Source organism: Gasterosteus aculeatus, chromosome 17 (assembly GCF_964276395.1).
Source record: "Gasterosteus aculeatus chromosome 17, fGasAcu3.hap1.1, whole genome shotgun sequence".
NCBI lineage: Eukaryota > Metazoa > Chordata > Actinopteri > Perciformes > Gasterosteidae > Gasterosteus > Gasterosteus aculeatus.
The window spans coordinates 1,605,944-1,625,031 of NC_135705.1; the positions used below are offsets into that span (position 1 = coordinate 1,605,944).

A 19,088-nucleotide genomic window follows, 5' to 3' on the forward strand; every position below is an offset into this window, starting at 1 on the left:
GTTCTCGCTCCTCTCTTCTGACTGTGCACGTTTCATTTTCGTCTGATGATTTCTACTTCACCGTTATGATCAGTTACCTGGATTCATCTGACACTGAGGGGGTGAGGAGAGGGTGAGAGGGTGAGGAGAGGGTGAGAGGGTGAGGAGAGGGTGAGAGGACGAGTGAGAAATAATGGAGGAGAGAAAGCGCAGAGAGACCCAGGGAGGACTTGTGTGTGTGTGTGCGTTACAGTGATCTACGGTCCCCAACACCACATAAATCTGCTGTATTGGATTCAGCTAAGTGAGTTTCCCTCTACACACACACACACACACACACACACACACACACACACACACACACACACACACACACACACAGGGCTGCAGGCTGCGTCCGCATGAGGCATGAAGTGTGCCGGTCGGGCAGCAGATGACTGATGATCCTCACACTCTCGCTGTGTTGTGATGTGAAATCACGGTAACGGATGAGAGAAGACGACGTTGTCGTGGCGACGGCCTGATTGACGCGTGCGAGCAGATTCTGCGCGCCGAGCTGACTGCACGTGTTTCCAAAGTTTATCGCGTTGGTCGCCATGTTGGATCACGCGCGTGTTTGTTTCCGCCATAATTGGGACGGGGAGGAGCGACAGCGACCTGTCACTCACTGTAAGCCCCGCCCTGCGGCGTACTCCACTTTATGGTCCACAACAACACGTCTCCCTGCAATCCACAGAATATGACTTCAGCGGATGCTTCCGGTTTTTGCTGCTCTCACGTCATCCTTCTTAATGTCGTTGAGCTTGTTGCTTTCATTATTATTACATATTATGGCAATAAATGATTCCGGAGGTTTCTTCATTTAACAGGAAATAAAGTGGGAGCCACATCCTCGAAGGCCGTCTGACAGCAAAGTATTGATGGTCTTTCTTCACAGGCAGAACATTGCACCTGCACCTCGTACACCCCCCGCTGCCGAAAACCAACCCCCCCTCCAAAACAAAACGGCCCGTGAATGTCAGCGGTTCCTTTTTGAATGTTGAAGCCCCCCCGCAGACGGGGACCATCCCGCAGGGCTGAGACGGCGCAGGAGGGTCCAGCTGCCCGCCGCAAACAGCTGGAGAGACGCTCGTCATTTGCAGGTGCGACATTTAGGTGGTAAAGGTTAGCTAAAGGCTAACCCCCTGTAGCTAGAGGCCCGTAGGCCTGTGTCTTTCCTTCGTACCTCAGCGCGATTTGCGAGATCCGGATGTCATGTTTGTGTAACAAGCTGTCTGAGTTCCCTCTCACGACCCCTGTTGCTGAGCGGTTTCTGGCTGGCAGACTTTGCCCAGTGTGGATCGGAGCTTTTCCAGGTGTGAATCGATAAAACAAAGGTTGTGTGAGAATAAAGTGTGGGACGTGAAAGTGTTTTTATTCTTTAAAATAAGAAAATGTGCATTTGGCCGTCGCCATCGTGGTTTTTGCAGGCAGACGCGAGACAAGATGGTGGAGACATTTAGACATTTAGACATCAATAAGCCAAAAGGTACATCTCAGTCTTTGTGCTAGAGGACACGTAAGGACTTCCCATCTGGGGACAGTGGACCTTCATGTCTTCGTTGGACAGACCAGCAGACAGCAGACATGCTTTAATTAGGAATTATAATCCCACCACAGAAAATAAGGCGAAAGAACGATGTCACCGATCTGGGAATGACAGTGTGACAGGTTTCTTCAAATGAAATCGTTCTCATGTAGCGGCTGGCTAGTTAGCTGCGCTGCTAACGGGTGAAAAGAAAATGGCGTTGATGGAAATAGATTGTCTGCTGGAGGCGGACGTCCACGCCGAGGGGGAGGCGACGTGGACGAGGAGCCTCGTGGACCCTCGGAGACGGAAAGTATGAATCGTGAGTCAGACACGTTTTATGCATCACGGCAGCGACGGTCCTCAGAAGTAGAGACGCGCTAACGCGGGTGTGCGTGTGTGCGTGTGCGTGTGCGTGTGCGTGTGTGTCCCAGGACGGCAAACCTCGAGCTCGTAACTCTTCTGCAGCGGCTGATTTCTTTGAGGACATTTCAGCCTAAATTTAGAGAGAAAGTGGAGCGCGGCCTCAGACGGACAGCTTATAGAAACTGGAGCTCAGACTCGTCGTTCTCTGTCCCTCTCTGTCGTTCTCTGTCCCTCTCTGTCCCGCTCTGTCCATCTCTGTCCCTCTCTGTCGTTCTCTGTCCCTCTCTGTCCCGCTCTGTCCATCTCTGTCCATCTCTGTCGTTCTCTGTCCCGCTCTGTCCCGCTCTGTCCATCTCTGTCGTTCTCTGTCCCGCTCTGTCCCTTTGTCCCGGTCCTCCCTTGGTCCACGTTCTACCATTTTCTGACCCGGATGATATTTCATATGCGGATCCTTCGTGTACTAAAATACCCTCAGTATGATTAATAAATGTAAATGTGACTTGAGTTTTTATCAGGGAGCGGAACGGAAACCCAAGAGACCCAGAAACCACTGACGTTACACGAGGAGCCAGAAAGGCTCACGAGCAGCTGCTTCATCTTTAAAGCGTTCGTTTCTACAAATTCATCCCATGTTTGTGTTTTTTTATGCTAAATAAAAGTCTGCGAGCTGGTTTTTGATGCAAAGAATTTGTACATTTTCGAGTTGTGCTTTAAATTCTCTGTTGTTACTGGTTGTTGATAGCAGGCCAAGCTGCACACACACACACACGCACACACACACACACGCACACACACTCCGCTCCTCCTCTCCAGGAGCTCATCGTGTTTTCCGCTGAGTCGACAGTCAGCTGCGAGCGCGGCCATGTGCTCGTCCTCGCAGATTTCCCAGAAGGCCGCAGACAGCGTCCTGGGATGGAGGAGACGGGGCCCGGCCGTCTCCACGGCGACGCGGTGAGTCACCAAGCGGAGCCTTTATTGCTTTTGTTCTCCTCTTCACTCAGACTAACAACGGCTTATTAGTCGTTAGAAATCACCGTCTGTCAAAGTGACTTCACCCCCCGGGTTTGTGTCTCTTTAGCTCAATGACTCTACTTGTCCCTGATTCTGGTTCAGTAGTTTACTTTAGTTAAGTTTCCACCATAGTTTTCCTGAGATCACTTAACAAGGTTCAGGATTTGTTTGTCTTCTGTCGTCGGGCTTCTCAATGATGTTTTCTTATATTTTTTTGGGACTGTCTTCTCGTTTCAGATCATAACCTCCAGTTCTCTGGACCGTAGAAGTCTATATCACTAACTGTGATTAATAAAACTTTGTCTCATTACACGCGTGTTATTTTAAGAATAAACACGTTGCCTGACGTAAAGACACAGCGCCCCCCCGTCCCCCCCGGTTCAACGTCCTCTTTTGTTCCTGTGTTCAGACAGTCCCCAAATAAACAGGAACCTGCTGCTTTCTGGACTGAGAACCGCTGAGGGAAGAACTTCCGTTTGTTCATGAGTGTCACACATACGTGTAATCGTTCACACGTATTCGCACAGTAGATCCAAAATATTAGGTTCTACACAACGGCTTCATCGTGCACATGGACCTGCAGAAACACGCACTGTGGATAGAAACGCACACCGTGGATAGAAACGCACACTGTAGATAGAAACGCACACCGTAGATAGAAACGCACACTGTGGATAGAAACGCACACCGTGGATAGAAACGCACACCGTGGATAGAAACGCACACCGTGGATAGAAACGCACACCGTGGATAGAAACGCACACCGTAGATAGAAACGCACACCGTAGATAGAAACGCACACTGTGGATAGAAACGCACACCGTAGATAGAAACGCACACCGTAGATAGAAACGCACACCGTAGATAGAAACGCACACCGTAGATAGAAACGCACACCGTGGATAGAAACGCACACCGTGGATAGAAACGCACACCGTGGATAGAAACGCACACCGTGGATAGAAACGCACACCGTGGATAGAAACGCACACCGTGGATAGAAACGCACACCGTAGATAGAAACGCACACCGTAGATAGAAACGCACACTGTGGATAGAAACGCACACCGTGGATAGAAACGCACACTGTGGATAGAAACGCACACCGTGGATAGAAACGCACACTGTAGATAGAAACGCACACTGTGGATAGAAACGCACACTGTGGATAGAAACGCACACCGTAGATAGAAACGCACACCGTAGATAGAAACGCACACTGTGGATAGAAACGCACACCGTGGATAGAAACGCACACCGTGGATAGAAACGCACACTGTGGATAGAAACGCACACCGTGGATAGAAACGCACACTGTAGATAGAAACGCACACTGTAGATAGAAACGCACACTGTGGATAGAAACGCACACTGTGGATAGAAACGCACACTGTAGATAGAAACGCACACCGTGGATAGAAACGCGCACTGTAGATAGAAACGCACACTGTGGATAGAAACGCACACTGTGGATAGAAACGCACACCGTGGATAGAAACGCACACTGTAGATAGAAACGCACACTGTGGATAGAAACGCACACTGTGGATAGAAACGCACACTGTGGATAGAAACGCACACTGTGGATAGAAACGCACACTGTGGATAGAAACGCACACCGTGGATAGAAACGCACACCGTGGATAGAAACGCACACCGTGGATAGAAACGCACACTGTAGATAGAAACGCACACTGTGGTAACGGGGTTCATGCTCCAAGGGAGGATGTATCTCGCGCTCCTCGATGGCGGCTCGTCGAGGCTCCTCGCTGGAAGTGACGTGGAAGGTGTTTTTTTTGGTTCAGGAAACAAAAGACAGATCTGCGTTTGTCGGACACGTCCAACGCATCAGTCCCTCGCTATGTGGATGAGCCACAGAGAAATAATATCTACGAATGACAGCTCGTTCCTTTTTGTAACCTTCGCTGTGAATGCTGGGAGGTTCTGTGGGACTCGGTACAGCCCTCGGTCCTCATCCTTTCCTGATCCAAGTCAACCCACGCCGGGCCTTTATTTTGAAAGACAGACTGAATATTTCTGTGAAAACAGACGTTTATTTTGCATTCCAAAAAAATAAAAGTATCACAGTGGACAGAAACAGGGACTCAGGAGACGCTTCTCGAGCCAATCGGACCAAACTCGCAGAACGTGTCCTTCAAGTGCACATTCAATAAGGATTCTCTCGTCCTCACGTCTTCGTCTCTTATTCGTCCCTCTGGTTCTGCTTCCTGTCGTCTCCCGGAAGCCGCCGTTGGGAAACCTGTGACTCCCTCCACTTCTCTGCGGGTGTCTTTTTGCACGTTAGTGGACGGCGCGGCGCGTGGAGCGAAGAGGCCTTCGGCGTTGATCGAGGCCTGCGGGGACCTGTGCATCGCGGCCAGGCCGCTCCAACATGGCGACGGCAGAGTCCCTGAACCGGGGTTCATGACCGCGGCCCACAAGCCGCCGTGGGGGGGGGGATGGTGGGGGGGGGGGGGAGACGCCATGATGAACTGCGTCCGTAGTGGTTGTTTGACTGGGCTGAGGCTCCGCCCCTAAATCCCGCCGAGTTGCCCTGGAAACAACAACGTCATCCCTGAAATTCACTGAAACTCTGCTGCACTAAAGAAGTTTTGTCCGAGATGATTGAAGTATTTACGTCACGTCGGGTCTTTTGATTTGATCAGAACTGAACCCGGCGCCTCTGGAGGAACAACAACCGGGGGCAGGAAACAAAAGTCAAATCTAGGTGAAGTCGTACCGGCCAATCAAGATTAAGACGTGTCAAATGATCTCAATTCTATGAGGTGAGAGGGAGGAACTTTCCCCCAGACAGGATTCAACGCTGCAAGTCTCTCAAAACGTTCAATTAAAACGACGCACTTGAAAAGGAAGAACTTATTTTAGAGTATTGATTGAAACATTTCATTACCCAAAATGGATGTGGAGCATTTATAAGATTCAACGTGTCCCGCGGAAGACAAAGACGATCTAAATTTATTCCAGTTCTGGGTCACAGTGAACTGGTTCAGCTGGGGGAGAATTATAACTACTTTTCCTTATGATAAAGGTGTTTTTTCTATTCTCTAAGTTATTTTTTCAGGTGACAATTATCCTCCTGGTAGTATTTACACACAACGGCGAGTAGTAAGATGTCTTATTTGTTGGTTTTGATTATTTAATCCGCTTATACCTTATTTCATTAAATTTTAACTGTCTTATCTTATTAACACATTTATAGTTTTGAAATATCTAAATGTTGGTTTACCATGTGAGGCACACGTCACTTTTAAGGTGTGTGGTAATAAACTGGAAGAAGAAAAGTTTATGATTAAAAGCCTTTTTTTGGGGTTGACGTGTTTTTTATATTTGTTTATTCCATTTATTCATAAGAGTTTTTTGTCCTTTTTTGGTTCATCTTCCTTTTATATCTTTTAATGTTTAATTGTCTGTAGGATCGAATGAGAGTTCTAGTTACAGACACACGTACAACCAATCAGTTTTGTTTTTGCCTAAAAGGGGCATTAAGGGAAATAACTAAAAACAAATCAAGGATATGAATATGCAGAATATACAGAAGAATTCGAGAAACGAATGTCCATAAATTCCTGGAGCCGCGCGCGCCCGAGTGAAGCTACCGGGTGACGTCACCGCCCCCTAGCGGCCGTTACACTGAAGTGCAGAAACTTTTCTTGAGATTGGTTCGAGTATTTTGAAATCATTCTAATTTTTTACTTTATAGGTTTTTTATAGGTTCTATATTTTACTACTCGCCACCTTCTAAATTGACATATTCAGTTAATAAAAAGTAATATTATTGAAAATCGACTGCTCCTCACTACGGGTGTTCCTATCTTTGTAATCCTTTTACTCATGTTGTGTCTGTAGTTGTGTAATTGTAGTTGTCATTTTGGTTCTCCTTTTAGTAGTTGTCTTGAATCTCTTTGTTGTCACTTTGAGACAGTTTCTGGTCTCATTAATTTCATTTTAGGTGTTCATAGTTCCCTTGCTTCTTTTTTTTAAGTCACTTGAGGTTTTTTGGGTTTCCTTATGGTCTTTTTGCTATTTGTAGTCGTATTGAATGTTCTAATAGCTTCATTGCATTTCTTTATATTCTCATTGCATCTCTAGGAGGTTTCATTGCATCTTTTAATCTTCTCATTACATGTTTTGTAGTCTAATTGCATCCATTTGTATTCTCATTGCTGGTCTTTTTAGCCTTATTACATGTAATGTAGTCTCATTGCATGTTCTGTGGTCTCATTGCATCTCTTTGTGGTTTTAATGCCTCTTTTTTGCATGTCGGATATTTATAACACGGTTCGGTTATCACTGCATGCAGCACATACAAACATAAATGTAGAGATGAGAGAGCAGACTGTCACTGGCTCGTACTGTATTCACAAATCCATACTCCCTCACACACACACACACACACACACACACACACACACACACACTGAGCACTGCTAGTTTTTCAGCAATCAATGAGTTACACATTCTGCTCTCCATCAGTCACCTCTGACGTCACGCTCTGGTTTGATTTGTTGATCGAGTGACTGATAACTATCTGTCTGGTCTTGTGTAACTCTTCACATTCACTAAGTCTTGTTCGCTCACTCAGTTGATTTGGGGCCATTTATGACATTTTACCTACAACATGCTTATAATATCTTTTTAGTTTTCTGTGTTGACTCATTACACTACTGACCAAATTATTGAGGGAAGATGAGTGTTTGTTGTGCACCCCTGTGTTGCATAATGGAAATAAATTAACTTTGAGCTGCTGAAGTTCACAACAAGCATCAGAATGGGTCAAAAGTGATCTGAGGGACTTTAGTGACATTGTTGGTGCCAAACAGGCCAGTTTAAACATTGCAGAATTTCCACGCATTAGACGTGTTATTTTCACCAAAAGTGAAAGACAAAGAGAAAATATCAAGTGAATGGCGGCTGTTCTTGGTTGAATTGCCTCGTTGGTGGCTGAGGTCGGAGAAGAAGGGTCACTTTGAGAGAAGAACTTTAAAACAGGTGCGAAAAAGCATCCTTGAACATACAACATTTGAAACAGGAAACCAAGGCTGCACCAATAGAAGAATGGTCTGATTGGTCAATACTTCTGCAACATTCAGATGGACGGGTCAGAATTTGGGATTGTAGAATACAAACCTGCTGTTCAACAGTAAAACTGAAATGCTATTGTAGTTTATTCAATGCCTGTACTAAAATGATATGAAAAAAATCCACTGTTTCACAAATTCACTGTTTATTTATTATTAAAATTCCCATTTAAATCAGAGCCAAGCATGTGGAAAACACATTTTGAATGAAAGCGACTGCGTCTTAGTTGTTGTTTTATGTGGTGGTGGTTGTAGACCAGGAAGTAATAATGAGAAATGGAATAAACAGAAAATCAGTGTAGCCGAAGCCACACCGCGCTGCGTCAGCTGACTCGATGGGGAACTCAGAAACGACGGCAGCCGCCTCGTGGAGACAGTTGCCACGGAGACCGGCGCACGTCATCTCGTAGCGGTTGCCATGGTCCTCTCTGACGTCAAAGCCCCTCGCAAGATGCTCAGGAAACCCCCTGGCGCGGTCGCCATGGATACTGGCGGGGGGAGGGGTGGGGTTTAGAGGAAGCGGAAGTGTCAGAGCAGGCGGAAGTGGTACTGCCCTGAATACCCTGAGCAGCGAGCGGAGGACGGCTTGATAAACTCCCATCGTTCAGAGACTAAAATCGGGATTCCTTGTACGCTCAAAATGTGAGTTCACCGCCATAACGCTCGATGATTGTCTTGTACACGGGGTGAGGGCACACTTTGGGCGGTAAGTGCCGCCCCAGCGACGGCCCGATTCGCTGCCTCTGCGGCGGAAGGTGCCTATTGTGGTTTGGGGCTGGGTGCGAGGATTTAGGCCAAGACCAAGTCGCGAAAAATAACCCGTAACAAAATACCTGACTAGAGGTCGCTCGTACCATTGTGTTGTATAACGTGCGTTGGATCGTTGGTTTTTTTTCTTTTTTTTTGGAAGGCCTGTGCTCCGGTCGATACCACGCGTGGTGCGCCGCCACCGTGTAGGGAGGGAGAAGCAAGCGGCACCCAAGTTTGGCCATTTTGACAGCTTAGCCGCAGCCGTGCCCCGGCCGTCGTGAAAGCGGTCTTTTTTTTTTTTTTCGAGCATCCAATGCTAACGTAGAGCCAGTATGTGGCACGGTGGAACGCGTGAGGCCAGTACCAAGCGGCTGTTAACACCCGGATTAGCGGCATAACTTGGCCTCGTTATTCCCTTTAACTGTAATTAATTACGATGCCTGTAGCTTAGCTCCGTTATGGCGTAGTGAAACGACACGGAGGCTAACGCACCCTCCCCATTTCCCGGGGGTTTCCTCTCAGAAAATGCGATTTAAATCAAAATAAATTTCTACGTCGCACAACCGGCGGATGACCGCGGATAAACTGAGCCGACGTCGTATTTAACCCTCCAGATATTTTAACTCGACGCCCGGCACATGACGTGCGGCCGTGCGGATTGAACTGGGTCAGCTCCCGCTAGCGGCTAAGCTAACGGTTAGCTAAAGCCCAACAGCCGTGCAATGACGTCCTGTTAGCACGGTAGCTAGCGCTAATCTATCTCTCCATCTTAAAATTCCGCAGGGGAATGCGACAAGGAGGGCGTAGTTGATGGCCGGCCGACTAACCGATACTACCCGAACACACTCGGCCTAGCGGGCTGTTTCTAATCCTGCTTTGACAAGACGTTCGCTGGCTTTTTTTTTTTTTTAGGGTGTGGGGGGGTCGTTTTATCTCGGCTCTGTTGAAGATGGTGTACCCCATTTTTTCCTCTCGGTGCGCATACGCTTGTTAACCTCTAGTAGTCGGCTAGCTGACGGCAGGATGGACGGCGGTGCTAATGTGGGAAACGTGCCAGATGATTGTAGTATTGGGGGGTGGGTGAGATTGGGGGGTGGGTGAGGTGGGGGGAGCGTTTTTTTTAACCGTCGTGCGGTTTCACTGCGGCGCTTAATTGAGATTTATTTTGTGCTGCTTGTTAACCGCACTGAGCGTCGTTTAGCTCAAATGCTAACTCGAGGATGCTAAAGTGAGGCAGATTAGCTTCGGAGGGCACAGCCCGGTTTGTGGTAATGACGGCACCGTGTGAACGCCACATGCCGCCCGGACACCCGCTTCCTTCCCCCCGTGCTCACACCCTCCTCTCTGCTCGTGTAGTCGCCGCCGCCAGTGGTCTTTTTGAAGGAAACACCCCGGCGATGAACGTTACATCATTGAACGCGGTAACAGCGGGTCAATGGAACAAATCAGAACTTTAATAGGAATTAATCCCAACACCTAAAACACGAAGAGGTCCTTTAGACAAACACGAGCTGAGCGTTATTTAATTAAAGGAAATCCAACCTCAGTCACCCTTTCATAATGATTTATTATAAAGGTTTCTCCGTGTGTTGGGTTGTCTAATTATACAGTCTAAAGTATGTAGTAACCTTTTGTCAAGTAAATATGTTGGCAAAAGCACCGACACACCTTCTCCTCACGTTCCTAAAGTCATTTCCAAACGAAAGTTCCTGCTGACAGGATGACCTTTCACCTCTCAGGTGACTAACGCGCTGTCACCAGTAGGACTTGTTGGTTTATCATTTGTCATGTAAATAAGCAAATCAAAGGCAAAAGGGTGGTGCGTTTTCTTCCAATCGTTTGACCGTTGGTTAAAAATGACATTACGGTTATTTCTCTCTTTAAACGGTTTATTTTACATGAGTAAACGCCATCATTTTTATAATTGTTATAATTGGTTTGGGTAGTTCAATTTATAATCAAACTGTTGGCGGTTGCTTTATCTTATAATCATTTGGGTGTGGTTTTATTTTCTTTAAATTGATGTAATCAAATTTCCTGCTAAAATCCCTTTTCCACTTTCAGATCAAGACTTGAAACAGAATGCAAAACGAACACTGGTGAAAATTCAGGTTTCTTTCTAATCAGTGTTCTAATATTGGAATAAATGGGTATTTAAATGTATTGTGACCCAATACGCTACTGCTTAAGCATGTCTAGTTTTTAGGTGAAAGAATGTAACTGAAAACTAGTCAGATAATTGATTTTGCGGTTCTTCACTGGAGCCGTGCCATCGGTGCGCTGAGTGACCAATAATGGGCCTTCAGAGCCTAAAGAGCCACAGGAAGCCGGATCAAACCGTTAATGACGAGATATTCTTTGTTTTCCTCTTCAGTTGAGTGGAATGTCTCCGGTCCCGCTGTCGTAAATATCAATGTGTTGACCAGAGATATTAAAGGGTACAAGAGTATGTCAAACCCTAATGTTTCTGTGACATTTAGGGTCATTTCCTTTTCGTCTGATCAATTTAATGATAATCAGTCGTTCACAAGCAACAGCTGGTCAATTATTGACTGAGGATTACTTTAACACAATGAAGACAAAAAGATGCACACTTATCTGCTGACTTGAATAAAATATCGAATCGAAGCTCTTTTGGATGTCAGGAGAACATGGCTGACCCGGTGCCACCTAGTGGCGGTTAAGAGGACTTCATGATGTGCAGTTGTTGTGCATAACAAACAAAATTCCCCCAAAATAGTTTGAAATGCAGAAAATCATAAAAAAAGTCTCCAATGACCAGACTGGAAAAGTAGAGCCACCAACAGAGCTTTGATAAGACACTGTCCTGTGCTTCATAAGTCAGCAGCACAGCAAGCGATGCACGATGTTTGTATAACGTTTATATAAAGCATCTTTTGAATTGAAGGCAGCAAACGCCAGAACAGGTAGCAAGTGAACTGAAAGCGTATCTTTTGGCAGGTCGTGATGAAGCGTGTTGGCATATCACCCCCGGGGGGTGAAGTCCAGGGCACAAATGCAATAAAAGATTTCCAAGACTTGGAGTTGAGAATTTATGGCAGGACTTAACTTGCTGTTCACTTTTTTTGTAAGACCTTAAAAGATCCGGTTGGGCCAAAGCTGCTTCTGTGGGGACCCAAATGATGACTTTTCTTTTTTTGCAGTTCTCAGCAATCATTTATTCTACAACAGAAATCCAACCTGGGCTATTTTAGTCTTTTTGGAATTCACTCCCAAGAATTTGATTTGCTATCAATAACTCATTTTATTTCACTATCAGTGTCAATTTAACATGAGCGGCCCCTGAAGACGTTCTTTCCCGCAATACAGATTCCCAACAAAAACGGAGCTCGAACGCATTGTCAGTGGACTCGTTGGAGTTGGTGGGAGATGGAGGCTGTGGCCTACTTAGACCCCCGGATTCATCCCGCTACAGGCAACCCTTCAGGGACGCAACAACTGGGGGGGGGGTCCGGGACAGAAAGGCCTTGTGACATTTTACGAGGCGCCCTGAGGTCTCCGCTTGTAAAATGTCGGCTTTGGTTAAATTAACGGTTAACTAACTGGTTAATGTGTGAAATGCGCTTCTCTGTAGCTCCAATAACTAGATCAGCATCTGATTTTGTTTCATGCTTCTGGATGGTTTCTGATATTATGACCAGTGACTGCTGAGTAATTGGCTTTTCCCCAACTGCTGTTTTAAGATATGGAATATATGATATACTGAATATGGAGGCGTGCTCTCGGTTATTTTGCACTAGTGTCGTGTTTTCTCTCCAATCCCCGTCAGACGTGTGCTCGCCGGGCCGCATCCCTCGCACTCGTCTTCGTATCGTTCTAATCGCCACTTAGATTTTTCTTGCTCGTTCCAGCTGGTAAACGGAGACACTAACTCTGCCCTCTTTCCCCCTCACAGCCTAAAAAATGGATAAGAACGACCTGGTGCAGAAAGCCAAGCTGGCTGAGCAGGCCGAGCGCTACGACGACATGGCGGCTGCCATGAAGGCGGTGACGGAGCAGGGCCTGGAGCTCAGCAACGAGGAGCGCAACCTGCTCTCCGTCGCCTACAAGAACGTGGTACGCAGCGCGGCCTGGCTCTCACCTTCTGCCCTGTTTGTTTGTTTGTTTGTTTGTTTTCACCCCAAAGCCGCTGAAACCAGTCCGCTGTGGATTTGGTTCAATTCAGAGCTTTCTGAAATAGATTTATAAATCTGCTGGTTTCCTCGCCGACGGGACTCAAACGAAGCATAAATTAAAAGTTAAAGTTAAAAGAGCTAAAACGATGTTTTCCAGTCGCACAGCAGCGACATTTCCGTCATTACGGCAGCAGAGTTGATGTAAGATGAACAAGAGGTGAAAGTATGACGCTTCAGACCTGCTTGCTACACTTTCATCAAACATCATTAAAGATAATATTCAACCAAAAATGTAATCCAAGCACGAATGAACAAATAAAATACTGTAATACGCTTTAAGAGGCCGATGAAACGAATCCTTCAAAATGCAACGTGACAGAAGGAAGCGGATCGTCTCCAGGCAACAGACGTTTAGGGGAGAAGCGCTGCGTCCACACGCAGCCGGGGGGGGCGAATGTATGAAATCAACAGATTAAGGACCATTTTATTATATTCTAAGTGGTTATTTTCATAAACGTATGAATGTATATTTACACATTTCACACATTCTCAGTAGTTTTATGTGTTGATCAGTGACCCTCCAGTCCTACGTGCTCATGTTAGCCACTTAACAAGATCCCATTAATTTTTTTATAATAAAATATAAAAAGAGCTCCTCCCTCTCACCGTTATTCATAATAAGAAATACTCGTGTTGCCAGTTGTAGTCTATTTATTACAGCCACACATCGGTGTTTATTTATAGCATTCACACTCTTACAAAGTGGATCTTTAGCTTTCTTTCTGTAATATGCGCAGTCCAGCTGCACCGCTGTAGGATGAAGACGTCTATTTATAAAAGGAGAAATTATGTAAGCGCAGCCTGAGGTTTGTTTCAGCGCTGCTGCGCCGTTTACCTCAGCAGTTGTTCTCAGGACTTGAGTGTTTGGATGAAAGTGGAATCATCCAGATGCTTTGGGGCTTATTTGGTTTCGATCCGAGCGACATCATCTATTGCGTACTGCAGTGAAATGACAGCGTGCCATCAGAGGGGCCTTTAATGAAGCGATGACGCTGTCCTTGTATGCGGGGAAATCATTTCCACTGAATCTGTATTCCAGCCGTGTGTCTGCAGTTCTGTGTGCGCTTAGAGATTCCGTCCTTCCTTTTAATTGGAGGTTTTTTTTTCATGCTGGCAGGTGGGGGCCCGCCGCTCATCCTGGCGCGTCATCTCCAGCATCGAGCAGAAGACTGAGGGCAACGAGAAGAAACAGCAGATGGCCCGCGAGTACCGCATGAAGATCGAGACTGAACTCCAAGACATCTGCAAGGATGTGCTGGTACGGGGGGGCAGTCACTGCATAATGATGGGAATAAATATGAAAGCATTTAAATCAAACATTGAATGATATCAGAACAAGACATTGACATTGTTATTGTGGATCTTGAGGGGATGAAGGAGGAAAGCAACACGGAGCAGAGCGGCTCTTAAGTGCTCGTAGACGTTATCGGTATTTGCTGCCCAGAAAAGGAGGCTTAGCATCTACTTTGTGACATTGAGAAAGCGCTGAGAGGATGAAACCGGATCCATAGTCTGATGCATCGAGGCGCAGCTGATGTGACGATGACTCTGCGTTGTGTCTGCGGTTTCTTTTGAGATGAGTGACTTCACATCCATCAGTAGTGGAGCGTTCCTGACGTACTGAACTACGGACTAGACTAGAACTTTAAAAACTAAAGTACTGTACTTTAGTTGTTTTTTTTTTTTAAATCCTCCGTCAGTCACCAGCTCCGATCCACTTGAACATGACTGAAGAAAGACCTCGCGCACAGCCAGGTCCCGCCAGAGGTCACCGTAGGAATTCCTCAAGGTCAAACCAGACTCCAAATGTAGTTCATCTTCCCGGCGCCTGAGCAGACGTCTAATATTATCTCCAAGGTCAAACCTCTGCAGTGAGGTGACGGAGGGAGGGACGCGCCGCCCTTAAAGCAGCAGGACGGAGAATTATTTGAGTCGTCTCGCTGCCTGTGCAGGTTTTCTGTGGTCTTGGTTGCTGGGATCCGTGTCTGTTAACCTCACCAGTGCTCGACATTTGGATCCATAACTTCTATCTTCTCCTTTTGCCGTATGTAGATTTGTCTAAACACTTCCTGTTGTCTCGTGTTTCAGAATCTGCTCGACAAATTCCTCATTGCCAACGCAACTCAGGCGGAGAGCAAGGTGTTCTACCTCAAAATGAAAGGAGACTACTTCAGATACCTGTCGGAAGTGGCCTCCGGGGACGCAAAGAAGGGTGAGCACGTTACTCAGACGCTTGACTCGGGCCGGGGCACCTGGGTAATCAAACAGATGTCCATTGCTCGGGGGTTAATTTTTTCTTCTTAATGAACAGAAACGTACCTAAATATTGCACCGATGCCGTAGTAAAACTTTATTAACGTCTGAAGAAGCATCCAGTCTACTGCGCAGCTTTTACTACAGTTTATTACGCTGATTCTCATTAAAAATCAGGATAGCTGCTAACGATTAGCCTCACGCGGCGGCTGGCGATTAGCCTCACGCGGCGGCTGGCATTAGCCTCACGCGGCGGCTGGCGGTTAGCCTCACGCGGCGGCTGGCGGTTAGCCTCACGCGGCGGCTGGCGGTTAGCCTCACGCGGCGGCTGGCGGTTAGCCTCACGCGGCGGCTGGCGGTTAGCCTCACGCGGCGGCTGGCGGTTAGCCTCACGCGGCGGCTGGCGGTTAGCCTCACGCGGCGGCTGGCGGTTAGCCTCACGCGGCGGCTGGCGGTTAGCCTCACGCGGCGGCTGGCGGTTAGCCTCACGCGGCGGCTGGCGGTGAGCCTCACGCGGCGGCTGGCGGTGAGCCTCACGCGGCGGCTGGCGGTGAGCCTCACGCGGCGGCTGGCGGTGAGCCTCACGCGGCGGCTGGCGGTGAGCCTCACGCGGCGGCTGGCGGTGCTACCTTCATGTAATACCTGTCCGTGTGTTTGTTTGGTAAAGACACGGTGGAGAACTCTCAGCAGGCCTACCAGAATGCCTTCGACATCAGCAAGAAGGACATGCAGCCGACGCACCCCATCCGGCTGGGCCTCGCCCTCAACTTCTCCGTCTTCTTCTACGAAATCCTCAACTCGCCCGAGCAGGCCTGCACTCTGGCCAAGCAGGTTGGTTTTGGTTGGCAGCGAAGAGAGAATCCGTTACTTTTGAAATGATGCGACTACCCTGAAGATATTAGAACCCTACAATGATATTTTTCCTTTGATGTGATATCGGTCTATTCACTTAAAAGAAGCTCAAAATGCTGCAGCTCTCTGTATGACGTAGTGATGGCAGTGACCTGTCAATCACGGTAAGCCGCGCCCCTTCTGTATGGTCTGACCTGGGTCGTCTCCCCCCACCAGGCTTTCGACGAGGCGATCGCCGAGCTCGACACCTTGAACGAGGACTCGTACAAAGACAGCACGCTGATCATGCAGCTATTAAGGGACAACCTCACTGTGAGTACTGTCCCGGGGGGGGTTCCTCCACCTCAGTGGGTCAATTGGCATTGAGATGTACTTGTTATTGTTAATATCAACTAATCATACCTAAAAAATATATATATTTTAATTTCCTAATCTAAAATAACCAACATCTGTCTGTCTTTCTCCAGCTGTGGACATCAGAAAACCAGGGCGACGAGGGCGAGGCCGGAGACGGAGACAACTAGAGCGCACACTTCACTGTTGACCCATGACCCCACTCTCCTCCTCTCCCCTTTCTTCCTTCTCTTCGTACACATAAAAAAAGCCCTGTTCATCCCCCCCCCCCACTCCCACCCCTCTTTTTCGTCCTACTTTTTCAAGCCTGTCCTCCCCAACTTCCCTTCTGTATAACCAACAGCATGAATAGCACCCGACCTCCAGACAGATGGTTCAATCGATAAAAATACAAAAAATAAACGGAGGAGTGAGAAAATGGAAGCTTCTCCATCACCCTAATCTTCTCCTCCTCCTTTTTCCTCCCCCTCTATCACGGCACTCCAAGGCTAAACGGAACCTCAGCCTCGTCTTCTAACACGCAGGGAGGGGTTTTATCCCAAATTAACAAATTGAATAAATGTCTTTTTTAAAGCCCACAATTCCCGTTTCTTTTTAAATCTCCACTTCTTCCTCTCTCCATCTTGTCCCCCCCCCCTCTTTGCTCTATTGAGTTAACGCTCTTATAGTCGCCCCCCCTCTTTGCTCTAGTGAGTTAACGCTTGGTTGTCCCTCCCCCCTCTTTTGGCTTTTTCTTAGTGTACTGGCAAATGGCTGGTTTTATTCCACTTTAAACAAACAACAACAAAAGGTTATTAAACTGTCCGTTTATTTTCAACGAACCCTGTGCTGCTTAGTTCTTCCTCCACCTTGCTCCTCGTTGTGATGGTGTAACGGCTGCGTCCGGATGGGGGGGGGGGTGTTTAGAGCTGAGGTTTATACAGAAGGGTCCCACAAGGCTTTATTGTGACACTGACAATTCTACAACAAAGCGTTTTAACCTGCTGGCAAACACCGCTGCGCAATCTGGAAACCCAATAAAACCGTTTGAAAAAGCACATTCCATCTTAATGTTTGTAGAACGGGGAGCCGCCCGCCGTCCGGGATCCTCCCCCAGGCAACTTCTGTCCTGCTGTCCCCAAGTGTAACCCCCCCCCCCCCCCCCTTCGTTGTGTCTAACAAATCAACTGTTCTGTTTTTTTTATTTTTTTTGAGAACTGTAAAATTTTGAGCTAAACTGTAAATCTGTCTTTTGGGGAAAGATGATGTCGTTAGTCAACAGCTGTGATCTCAAAAATAACCTCAAAGTCGTTTCAGTCGGTTCTGCAACTATTTTATTTGGTTCCTGCCTCCTTACACCTAAAGTTTAGACTCCTTGGGGACGGACACTTCCTGCTTCCTCATTTCCTAGGCACCTTCACTAGTTTCTGACTGAGTTCAGCGAACTGCCCTTCAAACTAAAATGGAGTTGGAGCCTCAATTTCTACCTAAGAGGCAGAACAAATCATCTATTGTGTATTTTACACATTTAAGGTTTTAACTCCTTTCAAATGTTTACGTCTTTAAACAACCACAGTAACCTGAGTAAACGAGGAATCAGTTGGAGTCCACAGCAGGTACGTGCGTGGAAGGAATCTACCCGGCAACTAGTCAACCAGTCATCCGTTGCTCAAGTTAGACCCCAGAAAATTCTAGGTCTTATTTTTGGGATCAAATCTAAAGAAAAGTACGTTTTTGAACACTCAAAAAAAATTTGCGTCAAAATAAAAGTAGACCCCACTTTGGTCCCAGAGGAGGAATAAAGCACCTCTTCCCCTCAGTGTCACAATAAGCTCGTCCCCAACCGTCCACATTCCACTGTAGGTGTAGAGAAGTCATGTGTCAATGTTTTGTTTCTTTTGCTGGGGACAAATGTTTTCCTGCACTCAAGTTCAAAAGATTAAAAAATAAAATAAAAAATCCCCCCCCTCCCCTGCCGCTCTTTTACTCGTTAGCTGAACAAAAAAAAGGAAGTTATTCTACGCTTTATAAGGAAATTAAATCAAATATATCCCATGCAGTAGTGAATGTGGCACCGAGCCTGTCTGTATATCTGGTATCTCAAATAATTTTGTTTTTACTGACCAGTATTATGCTTAAAATAAAAAGAAAAAAAAATAACCCCAAAAAAAGTTTGCTTCTGTGACGGTTTTATTGCTTAGCGTGCACGTGGTTGTGGAAATTTAGATTTTAGCTTAACAAAATTAAAAATGACTACAGAAAAAGAACCCCTTTGACGCCCCCCTCCCCACCCCCACCTGGTTATTGAAGTAATACTAGATTTGTGTGTATCTTTTAAAAAACTCGACTAGTTTTCACCTTTCATGTTATGAACAGGACAAAAATGTAAAAGACAATTTAAAGTGAAATAAAGGTTTTATCAGTTCCGAATGAACCCTGTTCTGTTTATTATCCCCACTAGTCTGGTAGCATCTTTTCTCCTTGTGGTCAAACCGAAGCCTTTATCATCCTTCTGAAGCCGCCAGACTCCGACAAAAAAAAAACACACGACCTCTTAGGCCGTCGAGGCCGGCGACTTCGCCTAAATGTGTGTTTTGTAAAAGGACCGACGGCTCTGAGGTTCCAGTCGGGTTTCCTTGATGGAGTCTGGTGGCTTAGAGGATCAAGGTCAAGCTGTAGAAT

The 19,088-nt window shown here is 46.7% G+C and overlaps 1 protein-coding gene across 1 annotated transcript; it reads left to right on the forward strand.

The window, feature by feature from the left end:
- Positions 1-8,410: 8,410 nt before the first annotated feature.
- On the forward strand, positions 8,411-17,464 carry LOC120835425 (14-3-3 protein beta/alpha-1). The gene is made up of 7 exons (XM_040204337.2): positions 8,411-8,664; positions 12,689-12,849; positions 14,086-14,226; positions 15,057-15,180; positions 15,889-16,052; positions 16,290-16,385; positions 16,541-17,464. Exons 2-7 carry the CDS (start codon positions 12,697-12,699, stop codon positions 16,595-16,597), a joined length of 735 nt encoding a protein of 244 aa, XP_040060271.1. The 5' UTR covers positions 8,411-8,664; positions 12,689-12,696; the 3' UTR covers positions 16,598-17,464.
- Positions 17,465-19,088: the final 1,624 nt, after the last annotated feature.